The following is a 21,452-nucleotide window of genomic DNA, read 5'->3' on the forward strand; positions in this document are numbered from 1 at the left end:
CCGAACGAATGCAACAATTGGCCAAAACTATACCGCCCCCTACAGGACTGTCCGAATATTGCTCAATTTGAACTGTCAAATTTAGATTTGCAATATATTAAGATGTAACTCTAATACATTTACTAAAGAAATAATCAATCACATAATTTAAATAGTTTCGATTTATATGTATCGTATGTAGCCTATGCATTGAATGCATTGCAGTGAAATGTTCACTTTAAAATAAACTGATAATAACACATTTTTAAGAGATTAAATGGTTCATTTCATTTCATTTTACATTTAGCAGACGCTCTTATCCAGAGCGACTTACAGTAAGTACAGGGACATTCTCCCCGAGGCAAGCAGGGTGAAGTGCCTTGCCCAAGGACACAACGTCATTTTGCACGGGCGGGGAATCGAACTAGCAACCTTCAGATTACTAGCCCGCTTCCCTAACCGCTCAGCCACCTGACTCCCAAATGGCTAAAATAGTTTCCGTTTTCGCTTAATAACATGCTATTTCCAGGGCAATCTCACGAGTTATAACTCAGTGCACTAATCCAACTCTTATTCTGTGATGTTTCTGTCTTTGTTTTGAAACAAGGGGATTGTGTACACATGTTGCGCTCCGGACCGCCCCTATAGCCGCCCTGGGAGAATCAACCGGCGGTGACAACATTTAGGTTAAAGGTGACATGCTTGTCCCCCACTGCCTCATCGGCTTGTTGTAGTAACCCACCGTTGCTAGGGTAAAGGGGGTTGGACACATCCCTGCGCTCGAGGAGGGATAGAGACTTTTAACATCCATCAGTCGCCCAGCCCAGGTGTCAGGTGACGGCACACTTGTCACGAGCTATATGTCCACACAGCAACAGTTTATGTTGAACGTTGACGGGTCTGTTGTGCAGGCGTGACAGGCTCAACCAAGACAGACATTGATGTACAAAAACGTTTAATTCTCAAACGAATCGAATCTATTCATTTTGTGTGATAAAGTAACCCGCGTGAAAGACTGAAATGGACAGCACGAACGAGCACGAGATGACCACCGAGGATCAAGACGGGCAGTATTTACCAAGAGACTGTGCCTGGAGTGCGTCACCCACGGACACTGGACCCTCACCTGTCACCGACCTCTCCTTCAACTTGCAGAGCCTAGGGTGTCATGACGCGTGAGTGTTTAAAACCGGTGACTTTTATAACCGTTTATCCATGTGCTTCTTTAAATTGTCCGGACGCGAGTAGCCTTACAGCATATGAGATGCCAATTAAGACACATATTTCGGTTGGTAAAGATTATAGGCTGTTACCGTAGGTAACGAACTCTTTGTTTTCGGTGCCTGAGAAGCGGCACCCCGCGCAGGAGGCTTCTGCTGACGCCCGAGCTGGCGTCCTCAAGTCCCCCGGGGCGGAAGCGCGAGCGAGGCTTGTGCCAGACCCCGCTGCAGGCAGAGACGCCGACAGGTCTGGGCAGGCTAATGGGAACAACACTCTATACACACATACACACACACACAAGTCTTGACAAGACTCTGCGTCACTCGAGGGTTAAATGCCAGTATTTTAATATTTGACCAAGAAGCTGTGTTTCTGAAAGTCACTCATTCATATCAGCTCTTGTCTCTCTTTGTAGGTAAAACCCTGAGAGAGACTGCGAACAGGAGGAGGGTAGAGAGGTGAGGAGGAAATGGGCAAGGGGGAGGGGGGGGGGGGGTGACGAACAATTATTCCTACTGATATTAATGCATTTCTGTTGCTTGTTTGTCGTTTGTGTGTTCTGTGTTCCTTTGTGACTTAGGTTTCTCTCCCCCGCTTGCTCGGCTCCTAGGATGGTGAGTACGTCTGTAGAGACAGAACGCAGTTGTCAGACCAGGACAATTACAAAACCGACACATGAGCGACACTTGATGTCAAAACAAATGTACCTTGACAATTTTCAACTTGCTTTAAAAGTTACCCGAGACTAACGTTGACATTTGACAGCCTATTCAATATCCCTGTGACAAAATTGGCATAAATAAAAGTGTGTGTGGATCTTTGTTTGCATGAGTGTGTGTGTGTGTGTGTGTGTGTGTGTGTGTGTTTGTGTGTGTGTGTGTGTGTGTGTGTGTGTGTGTGTGTGTGTGTGTGTGTGTGTGTGTGTGTGTGTGTGTGTGTGTGTGTGTGTGTGCGCGCGCAGAAGCGTCTCCGTGTCAACCTGTCCTCTAGGTTCGTTTCAGAACTGGGGGATCCAACTGCCGCCTGCAGTACCGCCCTGTCACCACCGGGAGGCAAACCGCTGCAAGACAACCAGGTAATAAACATGAGGTATAGGCCTACCTATCTATGAGGGGCCGTTAAGGAAATAGTTTTTGAGTGATGTTCCTTTTTTTTTTTTATGAATGAAAAAAGTTTTTCCAGGGCTGTAGCTACTCATACACCTTGAGGGTTTAGGTTGGTTTACAGTAGGTGCCGTTCTATGGGCGTATGTGAAGCCCTCTGTGACGCTGCTTGTAAAAAGGGCTGTAGGAATAAAATGTGATTAATCGTTATCACATCAGGCCTCCAACCATGTCTGATGTTGGTGTGTTTCCCAGCATGCTTTGCTGTCTCTGCGGAGGGTCAGGGGTCACAAAGGGGTCTCTCCCAGACTCTTGCAGTCCAACATGGAGGAGCACTGCCTGACTGGAGACTTCTGCAAGGTACACACACACACACACGTACACACACACACACACACGTACACACACACACGTACACACACACACACATACACACACACACGTACACACACACACACACACATACACACACACGTACACACACACGTACACAAAAAAAACACACACAAACACTAAGGTACAATGAAGAAATGTGTGTGTGTTCCCAGCCCCTTGTGTTACCCGTAGAGAGAGTGGACCACCAAAACCTGCACTGCATATCAGCAGACACAGTGAGCTTCTCTCTACCTCTCTCTTCCTCTCTTTTTCTCTCTTTTTCTCTCTTTCTCTCACTACTTCTTTCTTCCTCTTCCTTCCTCACTTTCCCTCTCTCTCTCTACCTCTCTCTACCTCTATCATCCTCTCTCTTCCTCTCTGTTCCTCTCTCTTCCTCTCTTTCCCTCTCTCTCTCTACCTCTCTCTTCCTATATGTTCCTCTCTCTACCTCTCTCTCTTCCTCTCTGTTCCTCTCTCTTCCTCTGTCTTCCTCTCTTTTCCTCTGTCTACCTCTCTCTCCCTCTCTCTTCCTCTCTCTTCCTCTCTCTTCCTCTGTCTAACTCTCTCTTCATCTCTCTTCCTCTCTCTTCCTCTCTCTATCTCTCTCTTCCTCTCTCTACCTCTCTTTTCCTCTCTCTTCCTCTCTCTTCCTCTGTCTACCTCTCTCTTCCTCTCTCTTCCTCTCTCTTCCTCTCTCTTCCTCTGTCTTCCTCTGTCTACCTCTCTCTTCCTCTCTCTTCCTCTGTCTTCCTCTGTCTACCTCTCTCTTCCTCTCCCTTCATGTGTTGGAGCAGGGAAACATCTAAGCAGTTCCCCTACTGTCCTGCAGGTGGCAGCATTGCTGAGAGGCCAATACAGAGACACAGTGGAGGACTTCCTGATCGTAGACTGCCGCTATCCCTATGAGTACCAGGGTGGCCACATCAAGGTGAAAACAGACAGTTCTTTAATCATACTAACACGGACCCTGTGGTCTGACGTGTGATTCTCCATCTGTCCACCAGGGGGCAGTCAACCTCCACACCAAGGCCCAGATCCAGGGGGCTTTGATGCAGGTCCCTGTCCTGGTCCAGCTCTCGTCCTCGGGCAGGACCCCTGCCGGCCCCCCCGGAGGGGACCAGGACCCTGGAGGGCTGGCAGGAGCTGTCTGGAGAGAGGGGGGGCAGACAGGAAGTATGACCTCACCACAACCAGGGTCACCGATGACGGAGGGGTCATCGCCTAGGAAACTCATAGTGTTCCACTGCGAGTTCTCCACGGAGAGGGGACCCCGGCTGTAAGAGACTCACACACATACAGACACACACACTACAGACACACACTACTGACACACACACTACTGACACACACAGACACACACACATACTAATGCACACACCCTTCAGTCACAGTAAATTTCCTGAATTTCCCCACGGGATTAATAAAGTATCTATATATCTATCTAAAACGTACAAAGTCTTCCGGTGTGTGTGTGTAATCTGTGTGTGTGTGTGTAATCTGTGTGTGTGTGTGTGTGTGTGTGTGTGTGTAATCTGTGTGTGTGTGCAGGTGTGGGTATCTGAGGGAGCTGGACAGAGTTCTCCACTCCTCTGTCTACCCCCTGCTGTTCTACCCTGAGGTCTACCTGCTGGACCAGGGCTACAAGCACTTCTACTGCTGCCACACGGTCTGTCTGCCTGTCTTTCTGTCCACCTGTCTGTCTGCCTGCCTGCCTGCCTGTCTCTCTGTCTGTCTACCTACTCGTCTAGCCTATTTGTCTGTCTGCCTGTCTATCTGCTTGCAATCTAAAACGCTGGATTTGCTGTGAACCGTTTTCTGCTCCTGTCGGCAGGATCTCTGCGAGCCCAGAGGTTACGTCCCGATGCGTCACAGAGACTACCGCGAGCAGCTGTGCCGCTCCCGCAACAGGGCCCGGTCACGGCTCCGCAAGAGTGCGCGCCACAGCGCGAACTGAGGCCTGGGACTAAAACTCCCTGATTGGATCAGATGGATTTTCACGTTAAATCAATAAAGATGATGTAGATGAAATCGCCATTTTAAACATGAGAAGCCTGTATTGTAGCTTTGTTAAAATTATTAATAAATTAATCTGATTACGTTTTGAGTGGGCCGTTTATTCAAATTAATTGAGTTTTCTGTGGATATTTATTGGAAGTAGAATATGCGTTTTTCCAGTGGGCGTGTCTGCTCGCTGGAGCATCCTTGCAAACGTGCAGCAGCTCGCGTCCTTTTCAGCGCTGCACGCGAACAGGATGCTGATTGGTGGAGAGCAGCAGGAAGAGAACTCTTTCGGAATCACGAGCAGCCAAGTTCACAGCGGCCGAATCGGTAACCGGTCCTAGCATTTTCCCTTAGCCAATTGTGTCTGCATCTGTAAACCGTATAGGGTACCGGTAGAGCGAAGCCACGAGACTCATACGCTTATTGTCGCCGCATCTGAAAAGGAGCTTATTACTTCCTAAATCCCGGAAATACAACGAAGAGAGGACACGCACCGGAATGGCCGCCTACAAACTGGTTCTGATCCGTCACGGCGAGAGCTGCTGGAACCAGGAAAACCGTTTCTGCGGATGGTTCGACGCGGACCTCAGCGAAACCGGAGAGCAGGAGGCGAAGAGGGGTGGTCAGGCCCTGAAAGGTGACCACCAATCTTCCTCACTAACACGCGCACATCAACCGATAACCTAATGTCATAATCTGGACTGGCTTTCTCCTGGTCACTGGATTAGACACGGTAACGCTACCATTGTCTGGTACGGTATGCCGATATCAGTCATGTAAGGTGCGGTCAGTGAAACAGGTTGTTGTGACACTGCGGCATTGAAGGGGAGGCCATCGTTGTAGAAATTTCACAGGAAACTATCGTCATCTACCGGTTCAGCACCGTAGGCCTACCGGTGCGGAGCAATGAATCTGTTTGCCATTACGCAACACGTCTCCATTCAAGGTTAGCTGACAAGCAATGTCTGGAGGTTTTCCATTAGGCGGGCGAGTCTCGAACGTGCCCAAAACTCTCCTCTCGTCTTCCTTCTGTGTTGGCTCTTTCCTGCTAGTGAGGTAACGTTCATGAACGATTGCTTCATCTTTTAACGACTCTATAGGCTACCGTGACTCGGGAAAACGAGTAGTTTCAAGAGTGATTCGTTTATTTTCTCGTGACCTCGCATCGTGACAGTAGCATAAGCTGCAGTGTAGTATAGATTTGAAGATCATTTTACTTCAATGCCACCCTCGTTTGGCAGATAATATTAGAAAACACTGCCTGCGAACCAAATAAACGAAATTACTTCACTTATTGATACCTAACTAGGGCCGATCTGATGTAGCCTATCAGAGACAAGCCAACCAGGAAGTGTCCAGCTCACCTGGCCTGGTCACCTTGTACACAGTCATGGTAGAGAAGACAAGGGAGCCTCTCCACACTATTGAGATGCCCCCCAGGGTTCTACACTACAGAGCGGTAGTAGGCTGTGATGTTGAGCCAGTGTTCAGGACTGTGTGGCCTTTCCCTCTGTGATACACACCCTCTATTGAACAAGCACTCCTCAGCAGACAAGCCTGCACAGGTTAGGCCTGCAAACACACTCTGCCAGCCTGCCTCTGCCAACACACACACTGACAGTTCATAAACTGTGTGTGTGTGTTTTCTAATACGCACATTGACATTTATACCTGAATGTCTAGTCCTCTAAAGGTTAAATGGTTTATAACAATTATTTATTTGTCCCTCCCTTACCTCCCTCCCCCCTCCCTTACCTCCCTCCCTCCCCCCTCCCTTACCTCGCTCCCTCCCCCCTCCCCCCTCCCCCACCTCCCTCCCCCTCCCTTACCTCCCTCCCCCCTCCCTTACCTCCCTCCCCCCCCTACCTACCTCCCCTCCGCCCCCCTCCCAGACGCGGGGTATGAGTTTGACGTGTGCTACACCTCGGTTCTGAAGCGGGCCATCCGCACGCTGTGGCTGGTCCTGGAGGGCATCGACCAGATGTGGCTGCCGGTGCACCGGACCTGGCGCCTGAACGAGCGGCACTACGGCGGCCTGACCGGCCTCAACAAGGCCGAGACGGCCGCCAAGCACGGAGAGGCGCAGGTGAAGATCTGGAGGCGTTCCTTCGACACCCCGCCCCCACCCATGGACGAGGACCACGACTTCTACAACAACATTAGCAAGGTACACACACACACACACACACATACATATATATACACACACACACACACACACACAGAGGCTTCAACCACACACACAGAGCCCGCACACTCCCAACACAAACAAACAGAGCCCTGATTTTGCGGCACCAACCGACTCTTTTTCCCCTTCAGGACCGTCGCTACGGCGACCTGGCGGAGGACCAGCTCCCGTCGTGTGAGAGCCTGAAGGACACCATCGCCCGGGCGCTGCCCTTCTGGAACGACGAGATCGTCCCCAAGATCAAGGAGGGCAAGAGGGTCCTGATCGCCGCCCACGGCAACAGTCTCCGGGGCATCGTCAAGCACCTGGAGGGTAGGTGGGATGGTGGGAGGGATGGAGGGGGGGGGCGGAAGAGGGAGGGGAGGGGGGGAAGGAGGGAGGGGAGTAATGTTTGTGTCTGATGTTGACAGAGTATTGTTTTTCTTTATGCTCCCCCCCCCCACACACACACACACGCCCCCCCCCCACACACACACACACGCCCCCCCCCCACACACACACACACGCCCCCCCCCCCCCCCCCACACGCCCCCCCCCCCACACACACACACGCCCCCCCCCCCACACACACACACACGCCCCCCCCACACACGTCCCCCCCCACACACACGCCCCCCCCCCCCACACACGCCCCCCCCCCACACACACGCCCCCCCCCACACACACGCCCCCCCCCCCCCCCCACACACACACACACACACACATGCCCCCACACGCCCCCCCCCCCCCTCTCTCCCCCTCTCTCCAGGCATGTCAGAGGAGGCCATCATGGAACTGAACCTGCCCACAGGGATCCCCATCATGTACGAGCTGGACAAGAACCTGAAGCCTGTGGGTCCCATGCAGTTCCTGGGGGACGAGGAGACCGTCAGGAAGGCCATGGAGGCCGTGGCGGCCCAGGGCAAGGCCAAGAAATAGACACAGTGCCCCCTCTGTGGCCTGGAGGGGTAGTGCGGGTAGAATTCCACCTTTTATCCTCTCTACTGTACAATCACGCGTTTTGGTTTTGTTTGGGGGCACACACACACACACACTTAGTAAGTACTGCTCTCACACACACTCTCAATCAAACAGACATGCACAGATATTGTCATATTTTTATGATTTCATCCAGTAATTTGGTTGGTCATGCGAAGGAGCTGTCATCAGTATTAAACGAAGGGCGATTTATGACATGAGTTGACCATAACACAGTTTAGGGACCAGCTCAAACACACACGCACGTACACACACACACCCTTACACTTCCTTTCAAATATTCCTATGTTTTGTCTGGAGGGTCAATGCTTAACGATGTGCTACGTGATGATGTTGTGCAGTGTAGCTTGCTTTTAACCAACCTCGCTTGCACTTTCCCAAAATGAACCTGTGAACTTATTTAATGTGTCTCTATGGCAACCGTGTTTATATTCTGTAGTCAAGACTGAAAGATGACCTGCCGTACTGTACCTGCTGTTTAGTTGTTTAAAGTTGAAAAATAATAAATGTTACGGTTACTCCCGACTGGCTGACTAAGACTGAATTTTTTCTTTTCTTACGTGTCGTTAAATATTAGCCTAATTTGTTGTTATTGAGGTGGCTTCTGGACTGCGGATAGAGTTGGTATTTAGCTTACATTGCATATTTTTTATATATATTTTTTTTCATTATGCAATGCAAACATACAGGGACAAAAGGACAGGATATTATATGCCAGGGACAAACAACATATTGTATCTTTTCAAAATAATGAAGTAATGTTTTCATGGCTTTCTTATTAGAAGAATCAGAAATCAAATAGTTTCAAATATTAAATAGTAAGCTTAAAGACAGGCTTGCTTTCACTAAATTTGTACTTGTGTATACTAGTTAGACCAAAATCTAAATAATAAATTGCTTGTCACTCATGGAATTAAAGCCACAACAAACATGGCGCCACGACCTGCCCATCAACAGCCCTCCGCCAATCATGTCACAGTACGGTTCCTACGTTACAGACCACGTGCCGCTTCTCTGCTCTTCTTGAAAATGTCGCCCATGAAGCTGTGTGTTCCAGGTGAGAGCGCCCTTTTAAATATATTTATCTTGCTGCTTGATTTAATATTTTGAACAAATTAGGATCGCATTGTAAAGTTTTAGAGAAGGCTTCTCTGTGTTTTAGGTTCTTGGTCTTGTCTTGTCTCAAGATTACCGATTAGTTGTACGCTTTTAGCGAAGTAGTCTATTTGGGGCTACCATGCGTTGACTTGCAATTTCGTAGAACTGATTTGCAACCTGTTGTGTTTATACATTTGCCTGTGGGTAATTGTTAATTAAAGACCCTTACGCGATCTTCCGCCGAGTCCTTTGCGCCAACCTGGCTAGAATTTTCTAAATTGTTCTAGACATGTAGCTTGGTAGCTAGCAGCTAGCTGTCATCACTTTTACTCATCAAGATTTCAGAGTCATTCAGATCCAGCCGCCCTGCCCACCGCCTGCGGCATCAGCCCGTTCCACACATTCCACCTCTCACTTGTTTTCTATTGCTGACTGAACACCTCGGGTAGTTCTCATGCTAATAGCGTCCCTGGTGCTGATAACGCTATAACGTTTTTTAAGCGAGAGTTTGGGCGAAGAGACGAGTATTTATTAGTTTGTAAAACAGTAAATTACCCGTAGTAGGATTAAGTACATGGACATGTTTAATTGGAATTTTACGACGTGATATTTATCTTGTGACGCATTTGCAGCAACATGTCATCTTGGCCACTCGCAACTTGAAAATATGTTCCAACACCACCTGTTGGCATTTACCTTAAATGTCAAAATTAAATGTCACTTAGTCTGATCTGTCTATCTCCTGCCTTCCCTCTCACATTTACATTTAGTCATTTAGCAGAAGCTCTTATCCAGAGCGACTTGCAGTGAGTACAGGGACATGAGGCAAGTATGGTGCAGTGCCTTGCCCAAGGACACAACGTCATCTGGCACAGCAATAAATCAAACCGACAACCTTCTGATGAAGTGCCCGATTCCCTAACCGCTCAGCCATCTGACCCCCTTACGCCCCCCCCTCCCTCCATAACTGTTCTTTCTCTTCCTTGTCATCCTCCCCAACTTCTTCCTCCCATTCTTCCCCCCTCTTCCCCCTGCCTCCCTCTCTCCCTAGGGGAGAGGCTGTGCAGTACTGAGGACTGTATCCCCGGCACGGGCACCTACCTCCGCCACGGACAAGTGTACTCCTCACTGGCCGGATACGTCCTGCGGAAGAACGAGGGGGAGGAGGTGAGGAGGTGGGTGGGGGGGAGGAGGTCAGGGGGGAAGAAAGGACAGGTAGGGGGCAAGAGTACAGGAGGGGGGTATAGGAGGTGTGGAAGATTGAGAGGTGAGGAGAAGGGGGGAGGAAGGTAGGGGGAGTAGAAGGGGGGGAGGAAGGTAGGGGGAGTAGAAGGGGGGGGAGGAAGGTAGGGGGAGTAGAAGAGGTGAGGAGAAGGGGGGAGGAAGGTAGGGGGAGTAGAAGAGGTGAGGAGAAGGGGGGAGGAAGGTAGGGGGAGTAGAAGAGGTGAGGAGAAGGGGGGAGGAAGGTAGGGGGAGTAGAAGAGGTGAGGAGAAGGGGGGAGGAAGGTAGGGGGAGTAGAAGAGGTGAGGAGTGAGTGAGTGAGTGAGTGAGTGGGGGTGGGGGGGAGGCGCAGAGTTGTCATGCACATTTTCAGTTGGTTGACATTTTGAGTAAATTACACACTGCTGTTCGTGCACACAGGATTAACAGAAATGTTGACGTGTGTGTGTGTGAACCATCCCCTACAGCTACCAGTGATCTCAGTCTTGAGGGAAACAGAAACACAGCTACTACCTGGCGTGGGAGCGATAGTCACGTGTAAGGTGAGATTAACCCCTCAAACACCTCTAAGCTACCCCGGGAGTCAAAACAAGCCTAACCTCCAACCCCCATCCTGTCTGCCTGTCTGCCTGTCTACTGTGCAGGTGACAAGCATCAACCCCAGGTTTGCCAAGGTGCACATTCTCTACGTAGGCTCCACCCCTCTGAAAGACCGCTTCAGGGGTACCATCAGGTGAGTGTGTGTGTGTGTGTGTGAGGGTGTGTGTGTGTGTGTGTGAGATCTGTACTGATTGAGTTTCTCTGTGAACCCTATCCAGGAAAGAAGATGTGAGAGCGACAGAAAAGGACAAGGTAGACCATGTTACTAGTTTATACACACTCACCTACACGCATACAGACAAACCTCCAAGAATGGGTACCCATCCCTCTCCTCATCCCTCTCTCCTCATCCCTCTCCTCATCCCTCTCTCCTCATCCCTCTCTCCTCATCCCTCTCTCCTCATCCCTCTCTCCTCATCCCTCTCTCCTCATCCCTCTCTCCTCATCCCTCTCTCCTCATCCCTCTCCTAATCCCTCTCCTAATCCCTCTCTCCTCATCCCTCTCTCCTAATCCCTCTCTCTTCATCCCTGTCTCCTCATCCCTCTCTCCTAATCCCTCTCCTCATCCCTCTCTGGGCAGGTGGAGGTGTATAAGAGCTTTCGTCCTGGAGACATCGTTTTGGCCAAAGTCGTATCCTTCCACTGAGACGAGCTCTGATTGGCCCGCCGCTGGGTGCGCTCGCCTGTGTACCCATGGCGACCCTCCACTGAGCCGACCTGGCTTCCAGCTGTAAGATGTGGGGTGGATATGGCCTGTGTGTGTGTGTCCTTGTGTTGACCTTTGACCCGTGAGCTCAGATCTCGCTGGGAGACGTCCAGTCCAACTACCTGTTGACGACGGGGGAGAACGAGCTGGGCGTGGTGGTGGCCCACAGCGAGGCCGGTCAGACACACACCTTTATTTACAAAACTTTATAAAATCACGTACAGATACACGGACGGAAGTCTCAACGTGTTTTATATCTCTTTCTCTCTCCTCTCTTTCTCCCCCCCACTCCCTCCCTCTGCTCTCTCCCCCTCCCTCCACCTCCCCCCCTCTCCTCCTCTCCCTCCCTCCCTCCACCCCTCCTCCTCCTCCCCTCAGGAGCCCAGATGGTGCCCATCAGCTGGTGTGAGATGCAGTGTCCCAGGACGCACTCCAAGGAGTTCCGCAAGGTGGCGAGGGTGCAGCCGGAGTACCTGCAGGCGTGAGGGCCTGCAGCCGCAGCAGCCCACCCCTAACCCCACCCCTAACCCCACCCCCCTCCTCTACCAGGAACACACAGCTTCTACTTACCATTCTAACACACACACACAGACTACATTATACAGAAGAAACCACGGTGATGTTGGAGAGAGCCTCATGTTCATGAGCTCACTTCCTGTCTGGAACCCTCAGGTGTGACCCCTGACCCCAGGCAGTGTTCCAGCTCGACTACAGACACTGCTCAAGGACGTTCCCCAAGGCCCATCCACGCTGTAGCAGTCTGAACACAACCAGAGAGAGAGCGAGCTAGCTTGTGCTTTACTGAGGTTGCACGCCCACTCTGTCACCCCTGACACACAACTTACCTCGATTAAAGAGGTAGTTCGTAGTTTTTTGACTTCCCTTTATGCTGTTATTGGGAAAATAAGTGTGAGATGGCAATGTTTGTTGTGTGTGTATCGGCAGCTGTGCTGGTCACATGTTTACTGCATGACACGCACACGGTTGATTTTTGTTGCCTCACACAGGTGAGTTAGATAGAAGGCAGGTGAGGTCTGTGGTGCAGTTCAGGTTTGTCAACGCTCTCTCTCTGGGGATGGGGAGGTATGTCGACAGGAAGTGGCCCTCTTCCTGAAGAGCTCATGACCTTGCTACAAAACATGAGAAACAACTTCTTTTCTTTTTTCCTTTTTTATTTCAAAGAATGTATTTTTTCCTCTGTTTCGTTATCCCGTTCGGGCTCTTACTTTTCTATGAACAAAATCCAGGAAGGTCACATGATTGTGGGAATAAAAGCGACAACTTAAACACACAAACCAGGGTCTGTGTCCTCTGTCCTGTGGAGCTCTGCCGTTACCGTGGGCAACTGAGCACTGACCATGTGGCTTCCATGTTGGTCAGCTCAGACTGACCTATCAGCTGCCAGCTACTCTCATCCTCCTGGCTGTGTTCACGTAGAAGTGGACTGTATGCACACACGCACACACACACTGTATGCACACACACACACACACACTGTATGCACACGCACACACTGTATACACAGACACACACTGTATACACACACACACTGTATACACACAGACACACACACACACACTGTATACACACACACACTGTACACATGTATACACACACACTGTATACACACACAGGCAGGCCTTGCTCTAAAACTGGATAGTATTTCCACATCCCCTCATTCACACAGTGACACACACTCAGTCCCCTCATTCACACAGTGACACACACACACTCAGTCCCCTCATTCACAGTGACACACACACACTCAGTCCCCTCATTCACAGTGACACACACACTCAGTCATCGAAGCGGACGGATCGCCGGGCGTCAGCGTCGATGGAGAACTTCTTATTGGACGGCGCAGAGAACCCAAGCCCCGCCCCCCTTGCCGCCAAAGTCCATGCGTCGAGACTGAGCGCGCTCAAACTCCCCCAGAAGCCCCTGCTGCAGGCTCTGCTGCCCCTCCTTCCCCAGTGCCATGTTGGCCCGCCCCCCGCTCGCTGCCACTGGCTGAGAGCCCTTCTTGAAGCCGCCCATCAAACGCAGGAACTTCTCCCGTTTGTCGGTGCTGTCGAACTGGGCAGAGTTCCACTGCCCCAGCGCCTGAGAACAGAACAGCAGGAAGTTAGCTTGTCTCTTATTTCACAAAGCCATAGAACCAGCTCATAACGTGTGTGGTGGGTGAGTCAGGTCGGACACCAGTCTGGAGGGTCTCTCTCCAGGACCAGGGGGGTTTCAGACCTGGCGACCAGGTAACCGGGGGATACTGACCGCTGTAGCTGCTGCTGGAGCGTTCGGGTGTGACTCCTGGTCCACCTCCCTCTGCAGGGCCAGCCTCCTCGCCTACAAACACAACAACTACATTACCCACCGTGCACCAGGCCAACACTCGTTTTTCTCAGTTTCATGCAATGCTTTGAAAGGGGTCGTGTGTTGTGTTTTCTACGAGCAGAGTATCGTTTTGTTTGTTGATACGTCACAGTATGCACATTCAGCTGTGTGTGTGACAGAAGTGTGAAAGCACAGAGATTTAGATTATTTTATTCATAAATGAACAGCAAGATCACATCACAACAACCCAGGGTTAACGGCAGATCTCCCGAACGCTGTCCTCCAGTCATAACGACATCACAGACGGGACTGGCCTAAGAACCAGCTGATTGGACCTGTGAGTAGATCTGGGCGGGGCCAGAGAGAGGGGATCAGGAAGCGTGTACCTGGTTGACGGTGACCTCGTCGGTGTTGCCCCGCTTCTCCGACAGGAAGACCACCTCCACCAGGCCGGGAGTCTGCAGGTCAACACAACACTTACATTTAGTCATTTTGCAGACGCTCTTATCCAGAGCGACTTACAGTAAGTACAGGGACATTCCCCCGAGGCAAGTAGGGTGAAGTGCCTTGCCCAAGGACACAACGTCAGTTGGCATGACCAGGAATCGAACTGGCAACCTTCGGATTACTAGTCCGACTCCCTCACCGCTCAGCCACCTGACTGTGAGATTCATCCAATACTAACAGCAGATCATTTACTGATGTGCTGACAACATGAGGGGCTCAACAGAACTGTAATAACCCCTGACCTCTGAACTTGAATGACCCCCTCACCTCTATGTCCTGTGAGTCTTCCCTCTCGATCTTCATCTTCTTCACTGGAGTCTCCCCTTTCTTCTTCTTCTTCTTTGGTGTTTTTAAAGGAGGGCAGCCTTCCTCAGAAGCCACCTTGTCTGGCGTTTCCTCCTTCTCCGTCTCCACCTCCCTCTTCTTCCTTTTCTTCTTCTCTTTCGTTTCATTGACATCCGCTCCCTCGCTCTTTCCCTCCTTCGGCTTTGGGACTGCTTTTTTCTTTTTCGCCGGCTCTCCGTTTTCTATCAGAATCACTTTGTCACCCTCTTCCTCCAGATGTGTGGAGGATTTCCCCATCTTCTTCTTCTTCCTCTTCTCCTCCACCGTTTCCTCCATCCCTGCGGTGTCTGCAGGGCTGCTGGAGGACTCCTCTCTCTTCTTCTGCAGATTCTTCTTCTTCTTGCAGCTTCTCGGCACTTCCTGTACCTCTGTTGCCTCCACTTCCTCCTTCGCCAAATCCACTCCCTCTCGTTTTCTCTTTTTCTTCCCCATCCCTTCCTCCGCCCCTCCGCCCCTCCCCTCCTCCATCTTCACCTTCTGTCTGTTCTCCGTTTGAGTCCCCCTCCCCCTCCTCTTCCCCGCCTCTCCCGCCTCTTCTTCCGAGGAGAGCTGGAGGGCTCCGGAGATCTCCTCCGAGGCCTTCTTCTTCTTCCTCCTCCTCTCCCCTCTCGTTCCGTCCTCCTCTTCGTCCCCTCTTCCTGTCGTCTGTTTCCTGCTCTTCTTCTTCACCCCGGGGTCGGGCCCCGCTTCCCTCCCCTCGTCGTCGTCTTCGATGATGATCACCTCCTCGCTGGTCGCTGACTGGACTTCTTCACTCTTTTTCTTCTTCTTCTTCTTCCTCTTCGACCCCTGTTGGTTTTCCACTCCTCCTTCCTTCACCTCCGTGTTTGGGTCCACAGTGTTGGCGTCAGGCGCTCGGGATACTTTGTAATTTTTGCCGCTCGGTCCGCCTTTGTTATTTTTCCTTTCGACCCCTTTGTTACCATCCCCAGAGCCCGACGGCTCCTTCACCTCCTCCCTCAGCTGCTCTCCTCCCTCGCGGTTTACAGTCTTCTTCTTCTTCACGCTCCCGTCGTCTGTGGAGGGGTTTTTTCCGACTGCAGCCGGAGTGTCCTGCCCGTTCCTGGGTTTCTTCTTCTTGTCTTTCTTGGCGGGGCCGTCCCCCACGGTCGCAGGGTCCTCCTGCTTCACCGCGGACGCACCCGCCTTCTTTTTCGACCGAGCTATCTCCAAGGCAACCATCCTCTTTGTGTGTGCTTGGACCTGAGAAGAGAACGCTCACATGACGACTATACTGACACTGGGAAGGTGTGTGTGTTTGTTAGATCTGCCTTGTCAGAGTGAGAGTGTGAGTGAGAGAGTGAGTGAGTGAATCATACCAATGGTCTGCCACTGCTAGCAGGTGTTGGCTGTGACTCTTTATCGATGTCTTGCTGTAGCGCTCTAAGTCTCGCCTGGAGAGAACAAGAGCCTCGTCATAACCGTCATTCACCACGAGAGCGTTCTTAACTTAAAACTAGCATGAAAACATTCACCGCGTGGGTTGTAAAACAAACCAGACATTGTCAGTATGTCGTGATGTATGATTAGATCAAGCATAGTGTACCTGATTAATGACGCTCTTAGGGGAACGTCCCAATCTCTCCGACACAAAGATCACGTCTTTATCAGCCGCCGTCTTCAAGAAACAGAAACGCGGTCACATTGCATCTTATGTTCATATCAGCTCACTAGCTAGCTAACGATGCCGTGTCACAACGATTTAGCTCACCAAATATCCCACAAAAACTATATTGTTGTTTTAAAGCTGCAAGCGTCCTTATCAACCTCCCTACATTTGTCCTTATGCTGTAGTCTAGAACGAGTCTAATCAATCTAGCTATTATCGCAAGCTAGCATCGCTAGCTAAACATAACGTCATGCTAATGTAGACTTGAAAGAGCTTTACATTACCAGTTTTCATAAACACTGCAATGCCTTCAGTACTACAACATAATTAAATTACATAACGTAAGATTATTAAAGTTTTTATTGGTAAAAAGCTTTGCAAAACTTCACTTACTTTGTCGCCTCACGTGGAAACGTAGTTTCCCGACCCGGATATATAGCATTTGGCTTCCTTGGTAACCAGCAAAGCGTCACTTCTGACCTTAGCAACGAGTTACTCTTCAACACGCCCCCTTCCTTTCTCTCACAGACACACACTAACAGTCTCTCTCTCTCTCTCTCTCTCTCTCTCTCTCTCTCTCTCTCTCTCTCTCTCTCTCTCTCTCTCTCTCTCTCTCTCTCTCTCTCTCTCTCTCTCTCTCTCTCTCTCTCTCTCGCGTGTGTCCAGAGGTCGTGCTGGTTCTGCTGATGACCCGGCCCTGACCTGCTCACTCGGGTCATGACCACCCTGAATCACCATGGCAACAAACCCCCCAGCTGATGGTGAGCGTTTAGATTAGCTGAATAAGTCAGTTATCAGTGTAAATACCAATACATGCACGCTAGTATACAGGATTACACAACCTGAACAAGGTCAGTATAAACCAGGACGTTTACCTGGTGAAAGTTTAGCATGTTAACAGGGGATTGGTTTATTATTATTGGGTATACTTCTGTTCTCTTCAGTTAGAGCATTTAACTGCAAATAAAGAGTTTGCAGGTTCAAAGTCCCAATGGTTGCAAATTAAATTACCAATTTAGACACATGCATTTGGATAAAAAGGCTGAATGAATACACACACAGCAGGTAAAACAATCGAGTCTGGGTCGAGGTGCGTGACCATGAGCGAGAGGTGTGGTCAGTTATGCCAAGCAAAGCGGGTTCCGCTAGTAGAAGGTTTTAGTAGACGTAAGACAGTCTCTATTGAGTCTCTTAAAATCACTTTTATTGAATATAACCATAACTCTGATCTTATTACTTTATTTGAAAGAGGTTTTGTGCTTCAAACACAACAGACATCATAAGCGTTACGAGAACATGCACTGTCATAGCAAATTCACTAATACAGAACATAATCTCCCTATTAGTTAACCGCTATGGGTTAGTCCAGCTCACAGCACCATAGGGAGAAAGAGGCAGTGGACATGTCCATTCAAGTACAGCAGGGGAGTTTGGAAACGTGTACAGAACATAAAAAGATCAAAGCGAAAAGCTCATTTGGAAATATACAACATTTTGTGCAAATCCTTTCAGCGATGACTAAAAAGTTCCTTTCAAAGTACGAATACTACACCTGTGCAATACCGCGTTCACATAAATATAATTTGAACACGGATAATTATACAAATACCCTGCAGTTCCAGAAACATCTAGAATACACCGTTGCTGTAATCTTAAAAAGATTGTAAGCCTTAAGAAGACAGAGCTTGAAAAAAACGGAGTAAAAAGTGCCGTCAGGAAAGGAGGAGGAGGTGGTGGGGAGAGAGGGGGTGGTGGGGAGAGAGGGGAGAGAGGGGGTGGGGAGAGAGGGGGTGGTGGGGTGGGGAGAGAGGGGGGTGGGGAGAGAGGGGGTGGGAGAAATAAACTGTCTATACTACACAAACATCTTTATGAGTATCTTTGATGTCTCCCTACTCCATCTCTCTATCTCACAATCCTGCCATGTCTCTGAGCTGTTCGGTGAAGGGGGCGGTGAGGGGGGCGGTGAGGGGGGCCTCGCACGTTCCAGAACCCTGGAGACCATGTTGCCTTGTAGATGGGGTACCCTCACCAAAGTTGACGGCCCGTGTAGTTCACAGGAGCTGTGGGCATCTGGGACACACAGGCGCGGGTTAGTAGGGTGTGTGTGTGTGCATGTGCGCGTGTGTGTGTGTGTTCAACACACTTACCGTCCCACCGTTCATCACCAGGGCCATCTCAGTTGGTTGGTAAACATGGCCTCTGAAAGGGATGCCAGGACGAATCCCCCCGTGGCCATTATGGTATGCTCCACCTCTGAGAGCTGAGAGCCAGTCAGGGAGAGAACATGTCAGAATACAGAGGGGTGTTCATAGACAGGTCACTCAACACACCAACATTCATGCATGTGAAATGCCCCCATCACACATACACAGTAAAATCACAAACAAGCACACACACGCTCCCCCCCACACACACGCTCCCCCCCCCCCACACACACACGCTCCCCCCACACACACACACACACGCCCCGCCCTGCCCCTCACCTGCGCTGTGCTCCTCTATGGAGAAGGCTTGGTTCTCCGCCCCGTAGACGCGTAGCGGGTGCGGGGCGTCCTCCGGGAAGCGCCGCGTCAGCGTGGGCTGACCGCTGTCGTGGTAACCGTGGTCGTCCGCCTGGGCGGTGCTCCGCAGGCACAGGTGGGCTTCTGGGATGGCATGGAAGAGCAGGAGGACCCAGCCCTGCGAAACCAATGCCACCGCCAGCGCCGGCTCGTCCCACTCCGCCCCCCCTCCTCCCCCTCCCCCGCGCCACGCCCCCGCCGCCCCGCGCCCTCCCCCTCCCCCGCGCCCTCGACCCCGCCTTCAGCGCCGGGTCGCCATAGAGATAGAAGCCCAGCCAGCCGACCCACAGCAGGGCGGAGGACAGGCAGGCCAGGAAGAGCCACACTCCGTTACACCTCCAGCGCCTCTTCTCCCCTTCCCCTTCCCCAGCCTCCCCCCCCCTCGTCCTCCCCCCCCCCGCCCCCGCACAGCACGACAGCCAGCGCCAGCGTCATGGCGACCAGCAACAGCGCCAGGGCGAAGCCGCACACTAGGGCAAAGTCCAGCGGGGGGTAGTCGCAGGCCGAGTGACCCTCCCTGGCCACCGTCAGCAACACCCACTCCCCGGAGACGATCCCCTGGACCAGGGCCAGCCCCAGTGCCGCCCCAGCCAGGGTGCCTCCGGATGGGCTGCGATGCCCAGACACCAGCCTCTTCAGCCTCACGCCCTGGGTCACCAGGCTGGAGAAGCACAGGGCGTGCAGGGGGCCCCAGAGGGCCCGGCGGAGCAGGCACAGGGCCGGGCTGCGGCCCACCAAGAAGGCCAGGGCCAGGGAGAAGAGCCCCAGGAGGGAGGCCAGCAGGAGGAGCAGCGGGCCCAGGCCGGAGAGCTGTCCTGGGTCACGGACGTAGCGCCGACGCCCCAGCAGCACCAGGGAGAGGACTAGGGAGGTGAGGATGCCCCCGCAGACCACGCCCTCCAGGACCACGCCCCACACCGCCTCCAGGTCGCACAGGGCGCGGTAGGGCGGGGCCACGTCCGAGCCACACCCGCGGGGGGGAGGGGCGGCGGGGTTCTGGGAGGAGCAGCAGCGGGCGAGGGACAGGAGGAGGAGGAGAGGGAGGGGCATCTGAGAGAGAGGGGGGAGGAAGGTAGGAGAGAGAGAGAGAGAGAGAGAGAGAGAGAGAGAGAGAGAGAGAGAGAGAGAGAGAGAGAGAGAGAGAGAGAGAGAGAGAGAGGAGGTGGTGAGAGAGGGAGGGGAGGTGGGAGAGGGGGGGAGAGGGGTGTAAAGTAGAAAAATAAAAGGATGGAGATAAAGAAAAAGAAGAAAACTTTAGAGTCAGGTTGAACCTGCAGACACAAACACATGCACACAAACACACATACACACAAACACATGCACACAAACACATACACACAAACACATGCACACAAACACATGCACACAAACACACAAACACATGCACACAAACACATACACACAAACACATGCACACAAACACATGCACACAAACACATACACACAAACACATACACACAAACACATGCACACAAACACATGCACACAAACACATACACACAAACACATGCACACAAACACACATACACACAAACACATACACACAAACACATGCACACAAACACACATACACACAAACACATGCACACAAACACATGCACACAAACACACACAACAAAGACAGCTGAGATTTCATCAGCCCACACATCGGAGCCGGGACACTGGTATCCATAGAAACAAGTAGCAGCGTGGGCTGCCCTACATAGCTCTGCACAGGGTTTACATAACATGACACACACACTTAAACACAACGCAAGGATGATATAATACGGGACAGGTAGTGGAAATAGGCTACCTGTGTGGGCGGGGTCAAGGTGCGTGACCATGAGCGAGAGGTGTCGTTATGTTATGCCAAGCAAGGCGGTTATTCTACTAGTATAAGTTTTTAGTAGATGTTTTACCGTAAAACAGTAACAACACAAAATGCATCTGCTTGCATCATTCTGCAATTATACACATTCACACAATTCAAATAGCGAAACTAACACTCCAACTTACCTTCGATGACATCCCGAACTTTGAATTCCCACTGTTAAACTGTTGGAAATACAGCTTCCTTGGGAGCGAGAGAGCTTCACATCATTGCGTCCGCTTTCTATCGATATGTCCCTCGTAGCTCGAGGACAGATCCACGCTGCGCGCACACAGTCGTGCGCCAACCACAATCGGTTGTTTTAACAAGTGATTACTTTTCCACGTTGACTATTTCGTTTGAATTCCCATATCTGCTCCACGGCTCGTCCCCCAACAGACAGAAATTGACCGTGTCTGTTACAAATGATATTCTCCGGGTTGGCGGCATTTCTCCAGTCTAATGCCCTTCATGCATCCAGACCTGTTGTTTTCTAAAATACCCCGACTTTTAAGATGTGGTGAAAATTATTTTACTTTGTTCAGGTTGCTCTGTGGCAGGCACGAGGTGCATTTCCCATCAAGAAATTAAATAAAACGTCTCCAAAACTCAGCGCGCGCCTTGACACCCCCACAGAGGCAAATATACTCGAGCTGTCAGAAATCTCTCTCCCTCTCTGTCCTTCACGGTAAATTAGCGGGGGTGTACAGGGTAACACTTGCAGCCGTCGGCTCGAGCAGCCCTCTCTGAGAAGCTGCCTCTCTCGCCAACAGCGC

The 21,452-nt window shown here is 51.2% G+C and overlaps 5 protein-coding genes across 5 annotated transcripts; 3 read left to right on the forward strand and 2 right to left on the reverse strand.

Annotated features, from left to right (window-relative positions):
* Positions 1 to 1,136: 1,136 nt before the first annotated feature.
* Positions 1,137 to 4,726, forward strand: cdc25d (cell division cycle 25 homolog d). The gene is made up of 11 exons (XM_067258845.1): positions 1,137 to 1,154; positions 1,331 to 1,446; positions 1,616 to 1,658; positions 1,781 to 1,814; positions 2,162 to 2,275; positions 2,559 to 2,663; positions 2,852 to 2,914; positions 3,508 to 3,606; positions 3,683 to 3,954; positions 4,227 to 4,344; positions 4,510 to 4,726. The coding sequence occupies exons 4-11, from the start codon at positions 1,812 to 1,814 to the stop codon at positions 4,630 to 4,632; spliced, it is 897 nt and encodes a 298-aa protein (XP_067114946.1). The 5' UTR covers positions 1,137 to 1,154; positions 1,331 to 1,446; positions 1,616 to 1,658; positions 1,781 to 1,811; the 3' UTR covers positions 4,633 to 4,726.
* Positions 4,727 to 4,929: 203 nt separating this feature from the next.
* On the forward strand, positions 4,930 to 8,370 carry pgam1b (phosphoglycerate mutase 1b). The gene is made up of 4 exons (XM_067258846.1): positions 4,930 to 5,316; positions 6,572 to 6,846; positions 6,999 to 7,179; positions 7,616 to 8,370. The coding sequence occupies exons 1-4, from the start codon at positions 5,178 to 5,180 to the stop codon at positions 7,783 to 7,785; spliced, it is 765 nt and encodes a 254-aa protein (XP_067114947.1). The 5' UTR covers positions 4,930 to 5,177; the 3' UTR covers positions 7,786 to 8,370.
* A 504-nt stretch (positions 8,371 to 8,874) lies between these two features.
* Positions 8,875 to 12,766, forward strand: exosc1 (exosome component 1). The gene is made up of 8 exons (XM_067258849.1): positions 8,875 to 8,902; positions 9,995 to 10,110; positions 10,633 to 10,707; positions 10,810 to 10,898; positions 10,984 to 11,017; positions 11,346 to 11,396; positions 11,564 to 11,648; positions 11,850 to 12,766. The coding sequence occupies exons 1-8, from the start codon at positions 8,875 to 8,877 to the stop codon at positions 11,954 to 11,956; spliced, it is 585 nt and encodes a 194-aa protein (XP_067114950.1). The 3' UTR covers positions 11,957 to 12,766.
* Positions 12,767 to 13,319: 553 nt separating this feature from the next.
* On the reverse strand, positions 13,320 to 16,767 carry knop1 (lysine-rich nucleolar protein 1). Its single transcript, XM_067258940.1, has 7 exons — positions 16,657 to 16,767; positions 16,201 to 16,272; positions 15,974 to 16,048; positions 14,577 to 15,857; positions 14,189 to 14,260; positions 13,743 to 13,814; positions 13,320 to 13,574 (listed from the first exon to the last, which is right to left on the reverse strand). Exons 4-7 carry the CDS (start codon positions 15,834 to 15,836, stop codon positions 13,320 to 13,322), a joined length of 1,659 nt encoding a protein of 552 aa, XP_067115041.1. The 5' UTR covers positions 15,837 to 15,857; positions 15,974 to 16,048; positions 16,201 to 16,272; positions 16,657 to 16,767.
* A 1,429-nt stretch (positions 16,768 to 18,196) lies between these two features.
* On the reverse strand, positions 18,197 to 21,284 carry gprc5bb (G protein-coupled receptor, class C, group 5, member Bb). The gene is given in 6 exon segments (XM_067258842.1): positions 18,197 to 18,333; positions 18,411 to 18,523; positions 18,747 to 18,981; positions 19,013 to 19,193; positions 19,195 to 19,874; positions 20,823 to 21,284. Coding segments are annotated over 6 exon segments (1,266 nt in total). The 5' UTR covers positions 20,835 to 21,284; the 3' UTR covers positions 18,197 to 18,288.
* Positions 21,285 to 21,452: the final 168 nt, after the last annotated feature.

The sequence above is a fragment of the Osmerus mordax genome, chromosome 21 (genome assembly GCF_038355195.1).
Source record: "Osmerus mordax isolate fOsmMor3 chromosome 21, fOsmMor3.pri, whole genome shotgun sequence".
NCBI lineage: Eukaryota > Metazoa > Chordata > Actinopteri > Osmeriformes > Osmeridae > Osmerus > Osmerus mordax.